The sequence below is a fragment of the Solanum stenotomum genome, chromosome 12, assembly GCF_019186545.1.
Source record: "Solanum stenotomum isolate F172 chromosome 12, ASM1918654v1, whole genome shotgun sequence".
NCBI lineage: Eukaryota > Viridiplantae > Streptophyta > Magnoliopsida > Solanales > Solanaceae > Solanum > Solanum stenotomum.
This window is the reverse complement of record NC_064293.1, coordinates 9,556,887-9,576,244: the sequence shown is the minus strand read 5'-3', so window position 1 is coordinate 9,576,244 and position 19,358 is coordinate 9,556,887. Positions and strand designations below refer to the sequence as shown.

Genomic DNA, 19,358 nt, shown 5'->3' with positions numbered 1-19,358 from the left:
ATCACATTTTACAATCAAATTTCAAAACCAACTTTGTAAATTAATCAAACAAGACTCAGGACAACACGTCATTAATCATGTTAATGCATGCATTAAAACCTTTTACATTATCCAATATCATGAATTTTCTTGTATTAGTTATATATACCTTAATATCAAATAGAATGTATAACTATGCATAAGTTTAAAAAATTTACCAAACAAAATAGTAGCAATACACAAAGCTAATGCATACATTATTTTTTTAATTTACTCTATACATTACATTGGGAGAAATGATAATCACAATACAATACTAATGGTAAAAATGCTAAATAATGAAAGATGTCAAATACAAATAAGGTATAAATACACGCCATTTGACTCAACTTCAACTTGCATTTATGTCCTCCAACTTTGGAGGTGCATAAACAAACGCTTAAGCTGGAAGAAAATTGAACAAATGGACATGCTTTTTGTGGCACCCTACATGGCCAATTTGCATCCTCCATGGCGTCCTATGTGTTTTTCTCATCGGATGTGTATCTAGTCATTCAATTTCATACAAGTTGAATATCCATTTGCGCACGTCCAAAATTCAAGATTATAAATGTCAATTTAAAACAAGTTAAAGAGCATGTTTATGTATCATAAAATACATGCCACATGTCCTCTTTTTTCAATATATTTCCATCACTTAATCATTTCAGATGTTAAGTCCTTTGAAAGGCGCATAAGAGGCCTCTTTTTCATTGGTATAACCGCAAACAGAAGACCTTAAATAATAAAATCAGCAACAATTGACATGTATGAAGCTAATCCACTTTGGTATGGGATGGGATCAATTCAATGGTAAAGACTAAAGGTGCTCGATAGAGAGAGAAAATGGTTTAGGAAGAATACTGTAGTTGTTGGTATACAAATAAAAAAATTATGCTAAAAACATTTGAATATATCTAAAACAAAACTATAAGATGGGGGATGGGGTGGGGTAGGATCGAGACAATAATGTAACTTGTATACCCTACTTTCATTTAGAAAAGTCATTTTACTTTTTTTTAAAGAGTCTTCCTAAAGAAAATATTGTTCATAAGTTTTGACAAATCGAACACGAGAAGAGGATCGATCTGTACCCAACACACCCTAGAGAAAAATATATGTTCCCTTTCTATCTTCCTTTCTCCAATACAGGGTGTAAAAATAAACGGCTCTTAAAAGGATTTTACATCCAAAACTGATATGAAAAGAGTAGTATTCCTGGAGTTGCGAGCACCCTGCATCAAAGGAAAACTATAGCACTAGATGTTGCTAATGTCTAGAAAGCCATACTCCCAGCAAGCCTGCTTTCTGAGATTCTTCTGTCTATTGCTGCATCTATTGAGGTCATCTGAAAGAAGAAACCACAAACAGTCCTTAAGACCGAAATACCGATAGTACTCAGAATTACGAACAAGTGGAAAATCATAGGATGCTTCTGATACAATGAGATCCCTAACCCGGCAAAAGAATCTGACCTGAGCCAACATTGAACCTCTGTTTGACCATATGTCAATAGTATAATCAATATAATTTACAAGGCATCTGGTAGGTGTACGCTTGCTCACCCAAACCCAAATCTTTTCAAAGGCCAAGCACAGGCGAAGATATAGACACAAAATGAAATTTCCAAGAACAAATACATACACTTGATTCATAATCCTGTTCCTCAGAGTAGATGCTCACCTCCTTGACAGAAATATCATTACTTAATTACGAGCAAAAGATAATGAAAATACATACTTGAATCTCTCGATGACCACACTTATTGGGATTCCTTGCCAACCGGAGAGTGGCCAAAGATAAAACAGTCCATGAACTAATGGGGTCGAAACATAAAGTATGATTGATTGGATTATCAGGTATTCTTCAAAGAGTATTAGATAGTTTCAGCAAGAGGAAGGAGAATGGGGACAACTTGCTTAACAACAAGGAAAGAATAGTAAAACAACTGAATCTGAGAAATGGAATGCAACACCTCTCGACAGGCGCACAACTCAAGTCCATATCCAGAAGAAAGAATACCAGTTCTAGGTAATGATAACTTACCTGGCTAGTCTCATCATGCACCTGGTACTTTGGCAAGGACATTCGTCTTTCCTCCTGTAAAATTGCAGACCACCATTCAGTATCACAGTTACCGAAAATAAATGAATTCCACGAGAAAAAGCAAAGAGTACAAACCATGGACATAGCATCATCATCCCAAACCAAGTAGACCTCATTTGACGCTGGAGCTTTGTTTGTAATTACAGGAGGTGGTCCAATTGAGGGTCCACCAGTATTAGGGCCAGAGGCATAAGAATGTAAATTTACTAATGTTGGGGCTGCAAAGGAAAAATGAAATGTGAAAAAAAGAATTATCAACTCTTTTGAAAGTTTTGAGTGGGCAATGAAGTCATACAAAGAGTTACCCACATCGTCAACAGTTGGCATATAAAAAGCAAGACTCACATTCTCCCACATTAACTAATAAAGAAGATGCATAGAATGATAACACAGAATCAATCAAGAATTTCAAAACAGCTGAAGTGAATCGAGAGAAGAGAAAAGATGTGTCCTTTTTTCTTTTCCACAATGATTGACATCACAAGACACATCATATACTTTAACATCCGTGTAAACTGCTCGTGAACAGATTGACTATCAAATCCCATCAACATACACGAGTAGCTATTACATCACTACTAAGGATTTTGTTTGGGAATAACTGAGAAATCTGTCATTTCTAACTTCGAAACTCATGATAATGAGCCTGCGCATCTACCCTTCTCTACTTGAATACTAAGCTAAGATTTGAACTCGTGACTTACATATACTACACATTCCGCAGCATACTACCTTTGCCATTGAATAAAAGCTATGGAGGCTGCTAGTAGAGATCTTATAATGCCAAAGTCAACAAATAATCCATGAAACTAAAGATGCAGAAAAATTTAAAGTATATAGTTCTAGGATACATGTATGTGCAACCAAATAGAACATCACACTATCACCTCAACTATGACAATAACAAAGTTTATCTCTGCAAGATGCTGAAACCACTTTCCCATAATTAGATAGAGAAAGGGGGAGGGGGTTGCGGAAGAATCAAGTATAACCAATAGAATTTGTATTGCAATTGGAAAAAGAAACGAACTCTTTGAATAATGATTGAAACAAAGGTATCCTATTTGTTTCAATCCTATCTCTGGCCACAGAACGATGTGGCCTTAGTTCCACCAAAAGACAAGCATTACAAATTTTAACAATACAGGTCAACGAGAGAATAAGCATTGGTTACCTGGAACCTGATAGCCAATGGTTGAAGGAGAACAGTTTCCCATTTTAGGGGCAATTGAGTTGTTCACTTCAGCAGGTGAGCTTAATGGCACATTTGCTGTCAGCATTGGCAAACTTTGAACAAAATTGTTGTTAGGAACCACAGGAAACAATGGTTGAGACACAGGAACAGGTGGGGTAGATACTGGCAGTCCTGGAGGAGCAACAGGTAGTGATGGTTGAAGTATAGGCGGTGCAGGTGCTTGCACTGGAGGCCTCACATTCTGCACAGGAAACAGTGGTTGTTGTGGCAAACCCATAGGTGCAGGAGGTGGAAACATGACAGCAGGATACTGTGGATACCAAGGATGGAGGCGAGGAGGAACTGGCCAACCAGCAGGACGCATTGGAACAGCAGGATTGTAGCTGCCATAAACAGAAAACATCCATGCAAGAATGATATACTTATCGACTTACTCGAGCAAGCAACTTTCTTATAAATAGCATTTAAAGCAAGCAGAAACAGATATTAATAAAATTATGGAAGTGGCATGTTTTGTAACCTATTCACCAGAAATCAAACTATTATTTTTTGAGAAAAAACTCGACCAACTTCAAAATAAAAAGAGTGAAGTGGTGCAAACACCCCCAAACTTGGCATGCTTAAATACACCTCCAATCTACCAGAAGGCATAGCAAGTGGGTCTCACACCCTTGAAGGAGTGTGACACTCTTAATAAAAATGGCACCTAAGCAGCAAACATTTGAAAAAGGGTAGAAAACTCATTTTTACTTTTCCCATTAATTTTAGACGACCCTAATAACTATAATAACCCTTCTTCCTATTTAAATTTCCTCCATTTAAACATACCTCAAACACACCTCAAATTTAAGTTTCCTTCATTAAAACATACCACAAACACACCTCAAATTACCCTTTGAGGTGGCACAGTGGTTTGGGCTTGGGACTTCTATGTTGGAGGTCTCAAGTTCGAAACCCCTTGCTAGCAAAAGCAAGGGATTTGCCTTCTGGGTCAAGCTTGGTGCGGGTTACCTCTCTTATGTGGTTTGCGAGATATTGCATGGGAGCGAGGTTTTTACCATGTGCGCACCCAAAGGGAAGCGGCAACGGATTTCCCTTGTCATAAAAAAAAAACACCTCAAATTTAAGTTTCCTCCATTAAAACATATCTCAAATTAGAACTCAAATTTAAGAGCCTATTTGGATTGGCTTTTCATTTTTGACTTATTTTTATCATTTTAGCTTAAAACCAAGTGCTTATCAGCCTTTTTTTAATTTACCCAAACACTACAAAAATGCTTGAAAGTTATTTAAGCTTAGAAGCACTTAAAATAAGCCAATCAAAATAGGCTCTAAGTTTCCTCCATTAACTCATGCTCTTCAAATGCTAACTCAATTTTCATACTCCCTAATTAAAAATAGAAATTGATTCTTTGAAGAAGCACTAACTTTTGAAGAAGATGACTAAAATACTTGACAAAAGGAGCAAAAGAACAACGGAGTAAAAGTGTCGGCGATCGAAACTAACAACCCAACAGAACCCTAACCAAAATCACGACCCCCAAACTATATAAATCACAAATCAGTATAATACATATGTTAGAATATGAATAGGAACAAAAATATTATATACGATCCTACTTAGAATAGGAATAGTATATAGAATCCTACTTGGAAAAGGATTATAAAGTAGTGTCTTAGTTGGAAAAGGAGTCTAATGTAGTGTCTATAAATAGGGTCTCAATGTGATAATGTAGAGACACAATTCAATAATATTTTCTCCTATATTTCTCACATGAGCTAAAACCCTAGCCTAAATCTTCGAATCAAAGATTACTAGGCTAAAACCCTTTGATTTTCATTGAAATCAAAGGGTTAGTTTGCAATTTTGAGAGAGATGGGTCCTTTTGAGAGAGAATTTGGATGGAGATAGATGAGTTCTTTTGAGAACATGATCGGGTGAGGTTATTTTAGTTGGGTAGGTAATAATAGAGTGAAGTGGTTTTACACTATCTAAGTGGAGGACACATCTACAATACATCAGCACAATACTCCAGCTGGACCGCAAGTGATTACACATTATTTTCTTGTGGCAGATCGAGGTGTATTTTTATTTTTTTATAAAAGTAACAGTTAGTCTATATTTATCCACAGGTATACTACCTCAAAAGTGTAGTTCCCCTCCAAAAGTGTTGTAGTTACATAGGCTCCTATACCTACCAAGTTACAGATCGAGGTGTATTTAAGTTCAGTTAGATAAGTGTAAGGATTTTTTATTACTTGGCTAGTTCGGGGACTGGAGTAATCATTTGTGTCAAATTTGGAGGTATTTTCACCACTTCACTCAATAAAAAAAAGCTCAATAAACCAAGGCCCTAGTACTTAAGGTATCAGAAAATCTTGAGTAGCTATTGACAGTCGAGTAAAAAGTTAGAGCACTTTTGAAAAAAATGCCTCTTTTAGGTCTGACTTGGGAACTGTGTCATTACCCCTTTTTTCCCTACATTCTTGAGTGAGGCGTTCTTTGTTGAAAGTTTCTATAACACTATGGGTGGCAACCTAATCTTTGTTTCAGATGATAAATCATTTGAGTTAGCAAATATTAGTGATGATCGCATCAGTTGGTTCTCAACCATGGAATGAGGCAAACGCTTTACAGTATCAAGATAAACGAAAATAACCTCTGTTAGATGTGCACAATCCTTCGTATAGCATCTAAAGGGGCAGGAGATTTATACAGAAGATGGAGAAGGAAACAACAATCTAATCTATCCAGGGTCTATCAAGACTACAACATATATGGTCAGTTCTTGAGTGTGGAAGTGTGAGTAGGAGATCAGAAAAAGAACCAGAGAATGATTTATTGTTAGACAGAAATTGCAGTGAGAATCCTCCGTAATCTGAAGAATCAACGTTCATTTGCACCGGCGACGCCATTAACAAAATCCTTTTTTGCAGCTACAACTATTCTGAACTAGCCAGCAGAGGCAGCAACAACTCTGCTTGGTATGATAGCAATCATCCTTTTGCTAGGTGTCTAATTGGAAGATCCAGTGATCCTTTCAACCACATCCGAAAGGCAGAAATTATCCAAATATGGTTTGTCTAGAGATAAAAAATCACCACATACCAGAAAATTACTCCAATTGACCACAACCTTTTCCTTTTTGAATTCCCATTGAGATAGGAGGTAGTTAGAGCTTGCTTGAAACGGGAATGTTTGGAGTGGTCACCATATTCTGGCGGAAAGAAAGGGCAAGCACCTTCACAAAGTATCTCAATTAAAGCTTTTGGATCTCATTGAATGCTTGATCATTCGATACCTTCAAATTCATTGGAAAAAAATGGAGGGTTCATCAGAGTCAACGAGGACACAAAAGGTTCCATTTTGTGTTGTCCATTTGTCCATCATAATGGAACATCCTAACTTCATCCATTGTACTTAATGTTCCTCAACAATCTTGTCTATCTTCTTCACCACATTTTTAAATGAGAAACTCTTAACTTCGTGATAGCTACGAGGCTTCATCCCTAGGCTATGTTGTCCTACGAACTCAATGAATTTATCAAAAGTTCAGTAATTGACACAATTAAAAGGGATCCCCTACGTCATAGAACGGTGATGCAAAAGCAGTTACAGCGCACCCCCGTAAGATCATCTTGGTTTCATCAAATTTTTGCTTTTCTAAGCTTCTCTTTTTTATTATTTTTTTATGACTGTGGTGTGCGAGCCAGCTTTTGCCCATCTCCAATAATTCCACAGGAGACATGTCACTTCCCACCATCAGCAGGTGTCAGGTAACTTTGTCCATTTGATAGGACAGGTGGGAATAATCACCTAGTGTTTTTTGTCTCAATTGAGTTTTGAACCTGAAACCTCAAAGTTCACAACCACTTCATTGATCACTAAGCCACACCCTTGGGTGCTTTTCTAAGCCTCCCTTTTGCTATGATTTTTTTTAGAGAAGGGTAACCTTGTATTCACACCAAAAGATTCATCATCCAAAAAATGATGAATTGGAAACTTACATCCCACATAGGGTATTCTTTACAAGTTTACTATAAAATCAACTAATTCTATTATCTCCCCTATTAGATTTTGTTTACACCAATAAAACAAAAGGCTTATACAATTCATTCTAATTTTCTATAAGTTAGTTTTGTGTCCATCAGAGCACCTTGAGTTCCTTTCTTTCCAAAGAGTCCACCATATGCATGCTGGGATAGTTCTCCACCAGAGTTCTTATCTTAGTGTGTTGAGATTCCAACAACATGATTTCACTGTGAACACCCCCTTGTTGTGTAGTTTCCATCTAGGTTTGTCATGTCTCACAGATAGAGTTGGATGTGAGTTTAGAACTTCCAATAAATTGGCAACTTATCAAATTTCCCAGTCATTAAATGCTCTTATAAATAAGAGATCCCAACCCTGTTGGCTCCAAACTTGGTTTACCTTGGCATCCCTCTGAAGACTTAAGGTATATAGGTGTGGAAAAGAGTTTCTAAGACTATCTTCTCCAATCCACACCTCATTCCAAAAGTCAGTTTTTAAATCATTACCCACAGTGATTGAGATGTTATTGTTGAACTGGGGCCACAGTCTTCTTATGGTTTTCCAGACACTACACCCAATGGTACCCACAACTTCCTTAGTGTTCATTGAGTAAGTAAACCATATTTCCCTACTATAAATCTTCTCCAGAACACTCATGAAAGAAGAGAACAAGGAAAAGATGAAGAACTCTGTCAACTGAAAAGAGGTAAGTTGGAAAAACCCTAAAATTACGTTTCAAGTTTTCAAGGCTGAGGTTTTTTCTTTTTTTGAAAAGGCGAACTCCTCACCTCGGCTCGTTGCCTTCTTATCACCTTTTATTGTCACTGCTCTCCTTGCAGGACAGAGGCGAGGCGTCGCCCTCGCCTATCATAACACTAAGTCAACCACTACTTTTGCTTTTGTATCTTTGTTGCATCCTCTTGATGTCTTTCAATGATATCACTGTTACTTCATCAAAAGAAGGATATTGACATACTGTACTAATATTATAACATAGTACGAGGTAAGACATTGTACCAAACATTGTACCAAACAGTGGCGGAGCCGGGATTTTTGAGGAGGGGGGTCAACATATAAAGAAGTAAGCCAAAAATGAAGCAAAACAGACCAGGGAAGAAAATAATTAGCCTTAATCTGCTAAATTTAAACTTGCCTTGTCATGCCGCGTTTAGTGTTTCTTCCTAATTTTACCCTGCTTCATTGAGTCTTCTTTAAAAAAATAAAAAATTTGATTTTTATTTTTTATTTTGTAGTGTTCTACTTTATTTTGAATTTTTTTTAAAAAATAGTTTTCATTCAATCACATGTTACTTTGAAAATTATTTAATATTCTTTAAAAATGTGTGGGGATTGAGTTACAAATATTATAATGCATATTAAAAAGATAAACAAATGGCATAGCTGATTTTTAGTTCATGTATTCAATTTATAAGCTTTTCCATCCGTATAAAAAATGATAAATAAATCAAATAAATTTAGTTTAGAATAGAACTGGAAAAAATAAGAAAGAAATATCAAGGAATATTCATGCCTTCCAAATTTCTTCGTTTGATTAAATTTAATTTACCTTATCTTTAAAATATATTTTTCTACCTCAATTTTAAGGTCAAGACAAATCGATATTTTTTTAATGATTTCCATTGAATTGGTATATAAAAAGCAAGTTACGTAAAAACAAATAAATAATAGACATAAAAAGAATAAAATAAAAAAATGAAAATAACGCGCCTAATAAATTTGAACAAATGGAAATTGAGACGGTGAAATAGCATAAAAAAGGAAGAAAAATATATAAAACCCCAGCCCAAATATAATAAAGCATTTTATTGGACTGAGGTTTTGAGCCTAAATGTTAGAGTCGATCTCGGCTTTACTATTTGATTTTCCAAAGGAAAAAAAATAGAAAAAAGTGTTGTCACACAGAATCGAACCCAAGATGTTGAGGCAATTTCCTAAACTCCCTTGACCACTGAGCTAGCCTCTTTACATGCGCTGAGGGGATTCATTTTAATATATATACTCGTAAAAAATAAAATTTGACTTTATATATACAATGTAATTTTCCGACGAAGGGGATTCGGGTGAACCCTCTGACCTCCATGTAGATCTGCCTCTGGTACCATAAACCTTGATAACTGGCCTACAAGCTCAGTTTAAACAACATTCTTCTTTTTTCAACAATCATGGTGTCCGGGGCAGCTTGCGCGCACCTTGACTTATTCCATGAGATACCTGCTACCTCCCACCAGCACAGGTACCAATTAACTTTGTCCACCAATTCTTGGTTGGGACATATTGGAAGAATCATCTGATGCTTTTACCTCTGTTGGGATTTGTACCTGATACATAATGGTTCATTACCCACTAGGTCACGCCCTTGGGTGCTTAACATTTTGCTTTTTAACTAAGCAAGCAAATCCCAACATAGAGATTCTTCATAAAGTAAACAATAAGAAAATCGTAGCATGGACATCAAAGACAAGTATAGAAAAGAGGAAGTACAGAACAAGTTTGGGTTCATTACAAATAGGGGTGTCAAAAATGGGCCCAATTATAGGTAATCCACCCAGAATTTTAAGGCTTGGGCTCAAGATAATTTGAATTGGGTTCAATCTCAACCCATTCAAAGCCTTAAACCCATTTTTTAAGAAAATTCTCAATTGAACCCAATTTGATCTCCAATTTCAACCCGCTTTAAGACTCTTGATTTGCATTGATGTAATGTATATTCCTATTTTGAAGGTATGAATTACTTTCAAATTTATATCTTATAAGATTTATCTATCCATTTGTAACTTCTTTTTTTAAAATTTTCTTGAGTTGAAATTCAAATTGTGATTATAAAACTTAAATAACAATATATTAAAATTATCGAGATTACGCGGGTCAAACTGGGCAGGTCAAGACCCAAACCGTTTTTAAGCTCATTTGAGACCAAAGTAAACTTGGGCCGGTCAGGACCCAACCCTATTTCTATTTCAACCCATTTTAATATCTCCAACTTCAATTCAACCCGCCCATTTGACACCCTAATTACAAAGATCAGAAATCAACTTTAAAAAAAAAATCCAACTCAAGGTGAATGTTTTCTATGGGTGCTCAACATTCTGCTTTTAAACTAAATAAACAAATCTTACCAGAGAAATTCTTTAAAAAGAAAACAATAAGTTATCCTGGCATGGAGATTAAAGACAAGAAAAGAAATGAGAAAGTACAAACAAGTTCAGTCCATTACAAAGACCAGAAATCAACTTAAAAAAAACAGCTCAAGGTGAGTGTTTTCTTCTCACCTTCTCCGGATCTACCACACTAGATGAAGATTTATTTTGCACTTACCTCTCTTAAGTTTGTCTTGTCACAGTATTAGTTTCGTTCTTGACTATTAATACATCTCACATTGATTTCTCTGTATTACAACAGTTCCAATTTTGGGGATATTATGGGTTCATCTTCATTTAAATCTATCTAATAAAATGCAGAACTAGTTCTAGGAACAAACTCTCTGGTCCAAAAACATATCAATGGAAGAAATATTGCTCATGGATGACTCCTGACTCTGATTTTAAGCTTCTCAGCTATTTCACCTAATTCCACATAAATTCATTGCTACTAGAAAAGAAGCCATATGTCAAAAATTCTAACGAACAGCATATGAATGAAAAAGAACTCCACATTTCTTCAAACATCAGGAAATTTCAAAAGATGGGAAGTATATCCATGCAAACATACAGTGGTGGTACTGTGCCGAAAGTTGCCTGGGGAGGATAACCGGCAGCTAATGATCCTGGAAGCACACCACCAACATACTGGGATGATAGGATGTCTAATTTGGCAGTCTTTGCCAGGGCCTCATCCTCTACAAGAAAATGCAATCCATTAAAGGAAAAGTTTAGAGTTTGCAGTCGCGAGATAAGAGTGGAAAAAACATTTTTATAATTAAAGTGTAACGCAATATGCAGCACTGGCAGAGATAGAATTAACCCTGTATCGACTCAAGTATGGAGATAAGAAAGGCATAAAAATCTCAAGAATCCTAAAATCAGAAACTGAGAAGTCGACAACTCAGCTAACTGCCTTTAGTTTATCGAGATGGTAACAACCAAACTGCCAACTTCTGAAAATTAGAGGCCTCTACAGATTACAAAACCTGAGGAACCCATGTTGAAAAAAATATAATTCTAAGACTGATAATAATTGGATATTTAATATGATAAATGCGCTAGAAAGCCCCCCTAACAATTCAAACTAACACTGAAACTTTTATTTATTTCACATCTTGACTTTATCTCGATATAAACAAATTTTGTGCAACCATCTTTCTGTAAGAAGAGTACAAATTGAATAGTCTCATGCAGGGGCGACCTAGGTGGACCCTAGGGGGTTCACCCTAACCCCCTCGTCAAAAGATTACACTATATATATATAACGTGAAATTCTGATTTTATGGGTATATTTATTAAAATGAACCCCCTGAAAATAAAGAACAGACTTGGCTCAGTGGATAAGTGGTTCAAGAAATGCCCCTAGGTCACGGGTTCAAATCCCATGGGTAGCATTTTTTTCCTCTTTTTAATGCTTTGGAAAATGGAACTTTTGGGCTTAGACCTTCTTCTTCTTTTTCATTATTTTTCCTTTTATTCCATTTCTTCATTTTAATTTGTTTTTGTTTAAATTTATTAGACACATTTTTTTTTTTTATAGCTATTATTCATGTTGTTTCAACGTAACTCTTTTTCATATACTAACCTGAATAACTATTTTTAAAAATGATGAATTATATTCAACTTGAAATTGAGTTAGAAATATAAATTATTTTTTAAAAAAAGGTAAATTAGATGTAATAGAATGAAGAAACTTAAATATCATCAACATCATTTTAAAAATATTAGTTTATAGAATTCATGAAATTTCTTTTATATTTTTTATTCTATTTTAGAGGGATGGGAACTATACTTATTTGATTTATTCGTTATTTGTCTTTTTTACAAATTATGACTAACCTAGTAAATTGAACTATATGAACTAAAAAAATAGACAATGCTATTTATTTATCTTCCGAATATGCATTATAATATTAGCAACTCTATTCTTACACAATTTTAGAGAATCTTGACGATTTTAATAGTAATATGTGATTGAATGGATACTAATTTAAAAAATTTAAAAGTGAAAAATAAAGTAAAACATTACAAAATAAAAGTATAAAAAACATAAGAAATTTTAAGAATGCTCGATGGAGCATGATAAAAGTAGAAAGAAATTTTTAATATGGTATGATAAAGTAAGTTAAATTTAGCATGATAAGGTACATATCTTTTTCCCCGTCTCGCTCCCTTTTCCATCATTTAATTTTCACTCGTTTTAGGAATTAATTTATGTAATACAGTCGATCCGCTAAAATTCTTATCAATATATCTTTGTCCTCGATATCATTGATTATTTTAGTCTTTACTTTTATGAACCAATGAAATATCATGGCTCTTGTACAAAGAGCATGCCGAGGGGCTACTACGCTCACCGCGCACTTGCATTACTACCTGAACTTCTTCTTTATACTTTGAACCCCCTGAGCAAAAATCCTGGGTCCGCCACTGGTCCCATGGAACGGAATGGCAAGGTAAAAAATGCAAAAGTAACTCTTAACTTTCTAAAGTACAACAGAGGAGTCAGACTTCCAGTTCGTAAAGGGCAAATTCTTTAACATCAGACTACAATTGTCATACCTTCCTCTCCATAGTGAGCAGCTAACACATCCGGTGGGATTCCTTCCATTCCATATATTTCAATATCTGTTGATTCTCTACCTTCTTTGGCATTTGGTACCCTGTAACAAGAAATCATTTTAAATTTTCCCAATTAATTGTATATCCCAGCATGCAAACATTCCTCCTCTTCCACCCTCCCCCTCAAATAAGACAACTAAAATGATACAGTAGATAGTTTATAGCTAGCTTTCTCCTGGAAAGGTTATCAGTCACTTGAGCTGGCAACTTTAGGTGATTTGAAAATCTATGGAGATAAATGGACAAGAAACAAGGCTTTGACTTTCTTTTTGTGGGGGGTTGGATCAGGAGTAACATCTTACACAATTTAAAGTAACCAAACACTTCAAAATGACTTCATCAATATTTATGTCATATCAAACAGACCACATAGTAAAATCAAAACCTTTAAAATTTACTCTTATGGATGATAGGTTGTAAGGAACTTTACACATACATGTGCGAAACCCAAAATAGTTCTTAAGTATGTGTAGAAGTATTTTGATCCTTTGTATACACCTCTAAGCTTACAACATCCTTTATATTTGTAAAAGTGGATTTATTTGGTCTTGACAAAAGAAAACCCCAAAAGATACCATACTGACTCTGTCCTGTTTTATATGATTGTGTAATTTGGAGAAAATGAAATTTCTATTCAAATATTTCCTAAAAATATATATCATGAGTAAAATGTTACGCACTTGTTGACAGTCTCTTTGTGAACCTGAAGGACGTGAATGGCCATGCCGCTAGCAGTGGAGAGCTTCCTATGGCAAAAATTGCACTTGAAGTGTTTGGCTTTCTGGTGCTGAACCAATATCTTCTCGTCATCAAATTCCCTATCACAGTAATAGCACCAAACCTTATCTGACGCTCTCTTCTTCTTCTTTCCCATTCCCTAATCACAAACCAATTCCAAACGAGAATTGAATGTTAGGGTTAGGGTTCTGAAAACAGCTCGTCAGATTGGGGTTTTCTTCCGGGTTTTTTTTTTTTGGTTAACGGTGCTAGAGTTGACAGTGGTCAAATATGATCATTTTGGTATATACTCAAAATTCTCTCTGATTTTTTATTTATTTTTTAACCCTCACAAGAAAGTTTCATCTTTTTTTCTTTTTTGGTGACTATCTTCCTAATATATCTATGATATCATTTTATATTCAAGTTATAAAAAAAATATATTTAAAACCACCTAAAAATTATAAAAATTAAGCCTGATATCAATTTTGTACATATATAGAACATCATCCATTGAATGGATATTTATCAAATGTATTGAATTCATAACACTTTTTATTGAATATTCTTAAGATAATATGTCTCGTTAAATTTTACTACGTAAATTTTAGTGGAAAAGACTTAGTGAAGAAAAAAGAGTACACATATCTAGTAACACGTGTAATTGGAATTGAACAAGACTCTACCAGTGATTATTTCTGCGAAGCTATTAGTACATTGGGTGAAGCTCTATTTTCGAGTCTAAAAGTTTATATAAGAGTTTTAGACTGGTCCATTATTGACATCATAGGTATACCTTCGGATATTTTTACTCATAAAATTAAGTTGGAGGAAAATTGCATTCAAAGAATTGAGCATCATAGAATGTTGAATTCACCCATGCAAGAAGTGGTGAAGAAAAATATCACTAAGTGATTGAACGTGAAAATTATGTATTAAATTGCTAATATCAATTGGGTGATCCCAGTTCAATACGTACCCAAAAAGGGTGGCATGACAATTTGGTTCTCAATGATAAAAATGGGATGATACCATGTACTTAGTGACAGGTTAGAGAGTGTGCATGGAATACCATAAGCTAAATCAATGGATAGAAAAGGATCACTTTTTTTTTTATGACAAGGGAAACCCGCAACCACTATCCTTTGGATGCGCACAGGGTAAAAACTCTGCTCCTATGCAATAGCTCGCAAACCACATAGGAGAGGTAACCCGCACTAGACAAGCCCGGTGCGATGAGCTCGACCCAGAAGCAAACCCCTTGTTTTCGCTTGCAAGGGGTTTCGAACTTGAGACCTCCAACATGGAAGTCCCAAGCCCAAATCATTGGGCCACCCCGAAGGGTGATAGACTAGATGCTAGGCAGGTTGGCAGACAAAAGCTATTATTGTTTTCTTAATGACTATTTTGGGTACAATCAAATTGCTAGTACTATTGAAGATCACGAGAAAACTACATTTACATGTCCATATAGGACATTCACTTTCAAGAGAATGCCATTCAAATTGTGTAATGTCGATGTCACATTTCAAAGATGCATGATGTTCATGTTTTCAAATATGGTGTTGCGTTCCGAGTCTATACCCTAGACGTGGCTGGCACTCGAGAACCATTGTTGGTTGATAACACTCAACTACACTTCATCCAATTCTAAGTGTAGGCGGTCGATAACAAGTATAAACCCAACTAAGAGTTAGGGTCTATCCCATAGGGAGTGATACGCTAAAGAATGCAATTACGAAGTGAAATAGTGTTCTAATCGTTTGTAGATGTAGACATTTTCGAAGAAAGGAAAAAAAATTAATGTCAAATGGGGGATTTGAGTGNTTCAAATATGGTGTTGCGTTCCGAGTCTATACCCTAGACGTGGCTGGCACTCGAGAACCATTGTTGGTTGATAACACTCAACTACACTTCATCCAATTCTAAGTGTAGGCGGTCGCTAACAAGTATAAACCCAACTAAGAGTTAGGGTCTATCCCACAGAGAGTGATACGCTAAAGAATGCAATTACGAAGTGAAATAGTGTTCTAATCGTTTGTAGATGTAGACATTTTCGAAACAAGGAAAATAAATTAATGTCAAATGAGGGATTTGAGTGAACAATTAACAACTATGAACAATCGGAGTAATCAACTAGAGGGTAGTTCTTGGGAGTGTGATCAATTGAATGCCAATTTCGCAAAATGGGTGATTAATTAATATTTACTAAAAGTCGATGAATATTAGTGGGTAGGCTAGGCTTTAGGTGCAATAGTCATTTCTCAATAAACTATCACGAATCAAGTGAGTTCTCTTGAAACTCGACAAGCATAACACATATAAACAACCCAATACCTCAATCAATCTACTTTTTCAAGCTAGATTAGTAGGATTGAATTTAGACCCACTTTCTCAAGCTAAGTCCACAATAACCCAATCACTACAATCATCAAATATATATAAGTGGGCAAATTAAAAGTTTGCTCAAAGTAAAAGTAACTTGTTGGACTCGTATGATTTTGAGATGGTAAGAAAACTAATGATGCTTAATCAAAAGTAAAATATCAAATAGATTATATAGTAATTCACCTTGCTTCCGAGAGAGAAATAAACACAAATATTTTTACCTTCTTTATATTTACTTTGCTTCAATCCTTCAATAGTAGAACAATCGTGCTGAAAATGTTTTATAAAACTAAAGTAAAATAAGATAAGAAATATAAAATATGATAGCAATAGAAATAGGGGACAAGAGATGAGAGATTTTCTTATTCAAGTGTTCACCAAATCTTCAAGTGTATACAATATGAACCCTTATGCCTCTACTTATAGTGTATCATAGAGGCATACAAAAGGTTAGTTATAAACATGACATTAAACATGAATATAATGGAGGAGGTTATGAAGGTGAAATGTTACAAGAATAATGATCATAAAGGTGGAGATTATCTTCATAATGGAGAGAAGTAATGTAGTAACTTCTTGGTGTAGTGAACATCCATAATATATTATTTTATAACACAATTTCTTAAACATGGACTAATGGAAAATAAATTTAAAACATTACTCATTAATAATAGATTAAATTAATTTTTTAAAGAAATACCCATTAATTAAACAATCGTAGTTAAAGAAATAATTCAAAATTTTCATTTCAAATTTACGGGAAAGTTTTTTATATAAAAAAATAGTTCTAGTGCTCGACCTAACGGGTTTGTTACACTTTCTTATTTGCATGACTTTAGATATTACCATATTTTAACGAGCTTGTTACCCTTTCTCCTTTGCATCAACTTCGAATTTTTGACCAAAATAAGTCATTATTAAAATTAATTTACCAAAATAATACTTTTTTTTTTGAAATTTTACAAAACTAGTATAAACGTATTTCTGAGTAACATTTTTATTAGTCTTCACGACCTAGTAATTTGTTGATTTTAACTTTTTGCCTAAGTGTGAAACAGGTTGCCTAACGTGTTCTAACAAAGCAGTAAGGACAGCATGTAAAAACATAATATTTTTACGTGGAAAACACCCGGCTCAAAAGGTGTAAAAAACCACGACATGGACCCCTACAGGATTTAACTTCAACTTCACTAAATCACTGAGCCTCCACAGAAAATAGATTACAAACTTTGCACCTACGAAACTAACTCTCATTCCTTAACTTCAAGTTATGGATTTAGATTACAACTCTTGTAATCCTAGGAACTAACTGTAATTCCTTACCTTCAAGTTATGAATTCAAATTACAACTCTTGTAATCCTAAGAACTAACTTTAAATCCTAAACTTCAACACAAACCTCCCAAGGTATGTGTTCCCAACTCTTCGAGTTATCACAACCTGAAGACAACACTCCTAATTCAGTTTATAACTCATTGAACTAAGATTACATCAAGACTCAATCACAAAGATAAACTCCTAACACATAAACTCTGTAAAAGGATCATGTTCTTCAATGTGTTCCTTTAGTTCGCTAGTAGCACTTGCGAAGTCAATTTTTCAATTGCTCTTTTTTGCTTTGTAAGTGCACAAGTGTTCTGAACGACTGCACCTCTATTTGAGCACAATTCTTCGTAGAGTTATTGTTCACTCCAAACTCCTCATTGACTTGCTTGACTTAGAGTTCTACTTCAAGTAAGACTCCTTCTTCTACTCAAACTCCTTGCTTCGTTAGACTCCTTCTTCAAATTACATTCATTGATTCTTTTGTATTGCAGTCCAACTCCAACATTTCAATTCAGCAGTAACTTGAAGAGTTCTACTTTAAGTGTGACTCCTTCTTCAATTAAAACTCCTTGCCTCTTTAGACTCCTTCTTCAAATCGAACGCATTGATTCTTTCTCTTCAATTCATCGGATGTTTACTTCCTTGGGCTTTTTTTACTCAAAAAAATAAAAGAAAAGAAAAGAAAAATGACTAGGTTTTCGAAAAATTGATTAAACTTATGATTTTAAGAGAAATCGAATTTCCAAAAGAGCAGAGTCGCCAATTAATTTTTTAGTAAAAATCAAGAAAAAACATAAGGTTTTCAAAACACCTAAACAGATAAGATCAATTGAAAATAAAAGGGTTCGAAGTTCAATGTACATTCCGAGAAGGTGTTAGGCCTTTGGAATGTCCGTCAACTTGCGGTTGACCGACGATTTGACTAAAATGACTTTGACTAATTTTTAAAATTTTATCCAAGTAAAAGAACTCATTTATTTTTTATTTATTTTTTTATTTTTTTATTTTTACTTTTTAGGGGAACAACTAAAGGAAAATCTTCTAAGGGGAGTAATTCAAGATTTGCAAGACAAATTAATGATATAAGACTAAGTAATAAATATAATATTTTAATTTTGAATATAAAAGGGAGAAATGACTATTCTTGGGAAATTAATTAAGTCAAACCAAGATAAAATAAATTGTTAGTCAACACAATAACAAATAAATAAAGAAGAAGAGGGAGAGAAATATTGAATTTGGGCCTTTGGCCCAAATTCCAAATCTTGATGCACAAGTCCTAATACTAATGTCAGGCCCAAAATGATGGGTTTTTGGCCCATTTTCATCAAAATAGCTGTTGGAAATTGTTTAAGGATTTCGGGCATGTTTGCCTTGGAAAGTCTGTGAATGTATACATTGTATACGGACCGTATTTGAGTCCGTATTTCTGCATTATTCATGTATATCAGATTTCCAACCTGTATTTTCATCTTCGGACATGAATCCCCGTATCTTCGACATTTCAGATTTGTATATCAGTGTATACATCATGTATACAACTCATTATCTGGATTTTGGAGATTTGATAAGTTAATTTCTAGCTTTGTATTGGACCTCCGGAACCAATATCAGCTTCCAAAAACCTGTTCACCATCTTCTCTATTGGCAATGAGGCTGACCCGAGAAGAAAACAAATGGATTTGGGCCTTTATGGCCCATCTCGAAATGCAAGGATGGGAGGAAGAGTCCAATAGACTCGATTTGAACCGGTTCATGCATAGAGAAATGGTAAGAAATCATGAGCATCTAAT

General features: G+C 34.8%; 1 protein-coding gene across 2 annotated transcripts; it reads right to left on the bottom strand.

The window, feature by feature from the left end:
- Positions 1 to 1,065: 1,065 nt before the first annotated feature.
- LOC125849036 (protein SUPPRESSOR OF FRI 4-like) lies at positions 1,066 to 14,128 on the bottom strand. 2 transcript variants are annotated; one of them, XR_007444579.1, is made up of 7 exons: positions 13,816 to 14,128; positions 13,076 to 13,176; positions 11,082 to 11,208; positions 3,299 to 3,702; positions 2,200 to 2,342; positions 1,494 to 2,118; positions 1,066 to 1,366 (listed from the first exon to the last, which is right to left on the bottom strand). XR_007444579.1 is itself a non-coding variant. In XM_049529028.1 (7 exons), the coding sequence occupies exons 1-7, from the start codon at positions 14,007 to 14,009 to the stop codon at positions 1,295 to 1,297; spliced, it is 1,095 nt and encodes a 364-aa protein (XP_049384985.1). In that variant the 5' UTR covers positions 14,010 to 14,128; the 3' UTR covers positions 1,066 to 1,294. The 2 variants fall into 2 exon arrangements, 1 of the variants encoding a protein (XP_049384985.1); XM_049529028.1 differs by having other exon boundaries at positions 2,065 to 2,118.
- Between the last annotated feature and the right edge of the window lie 5,230 nt (positions 14,129 to 19,358).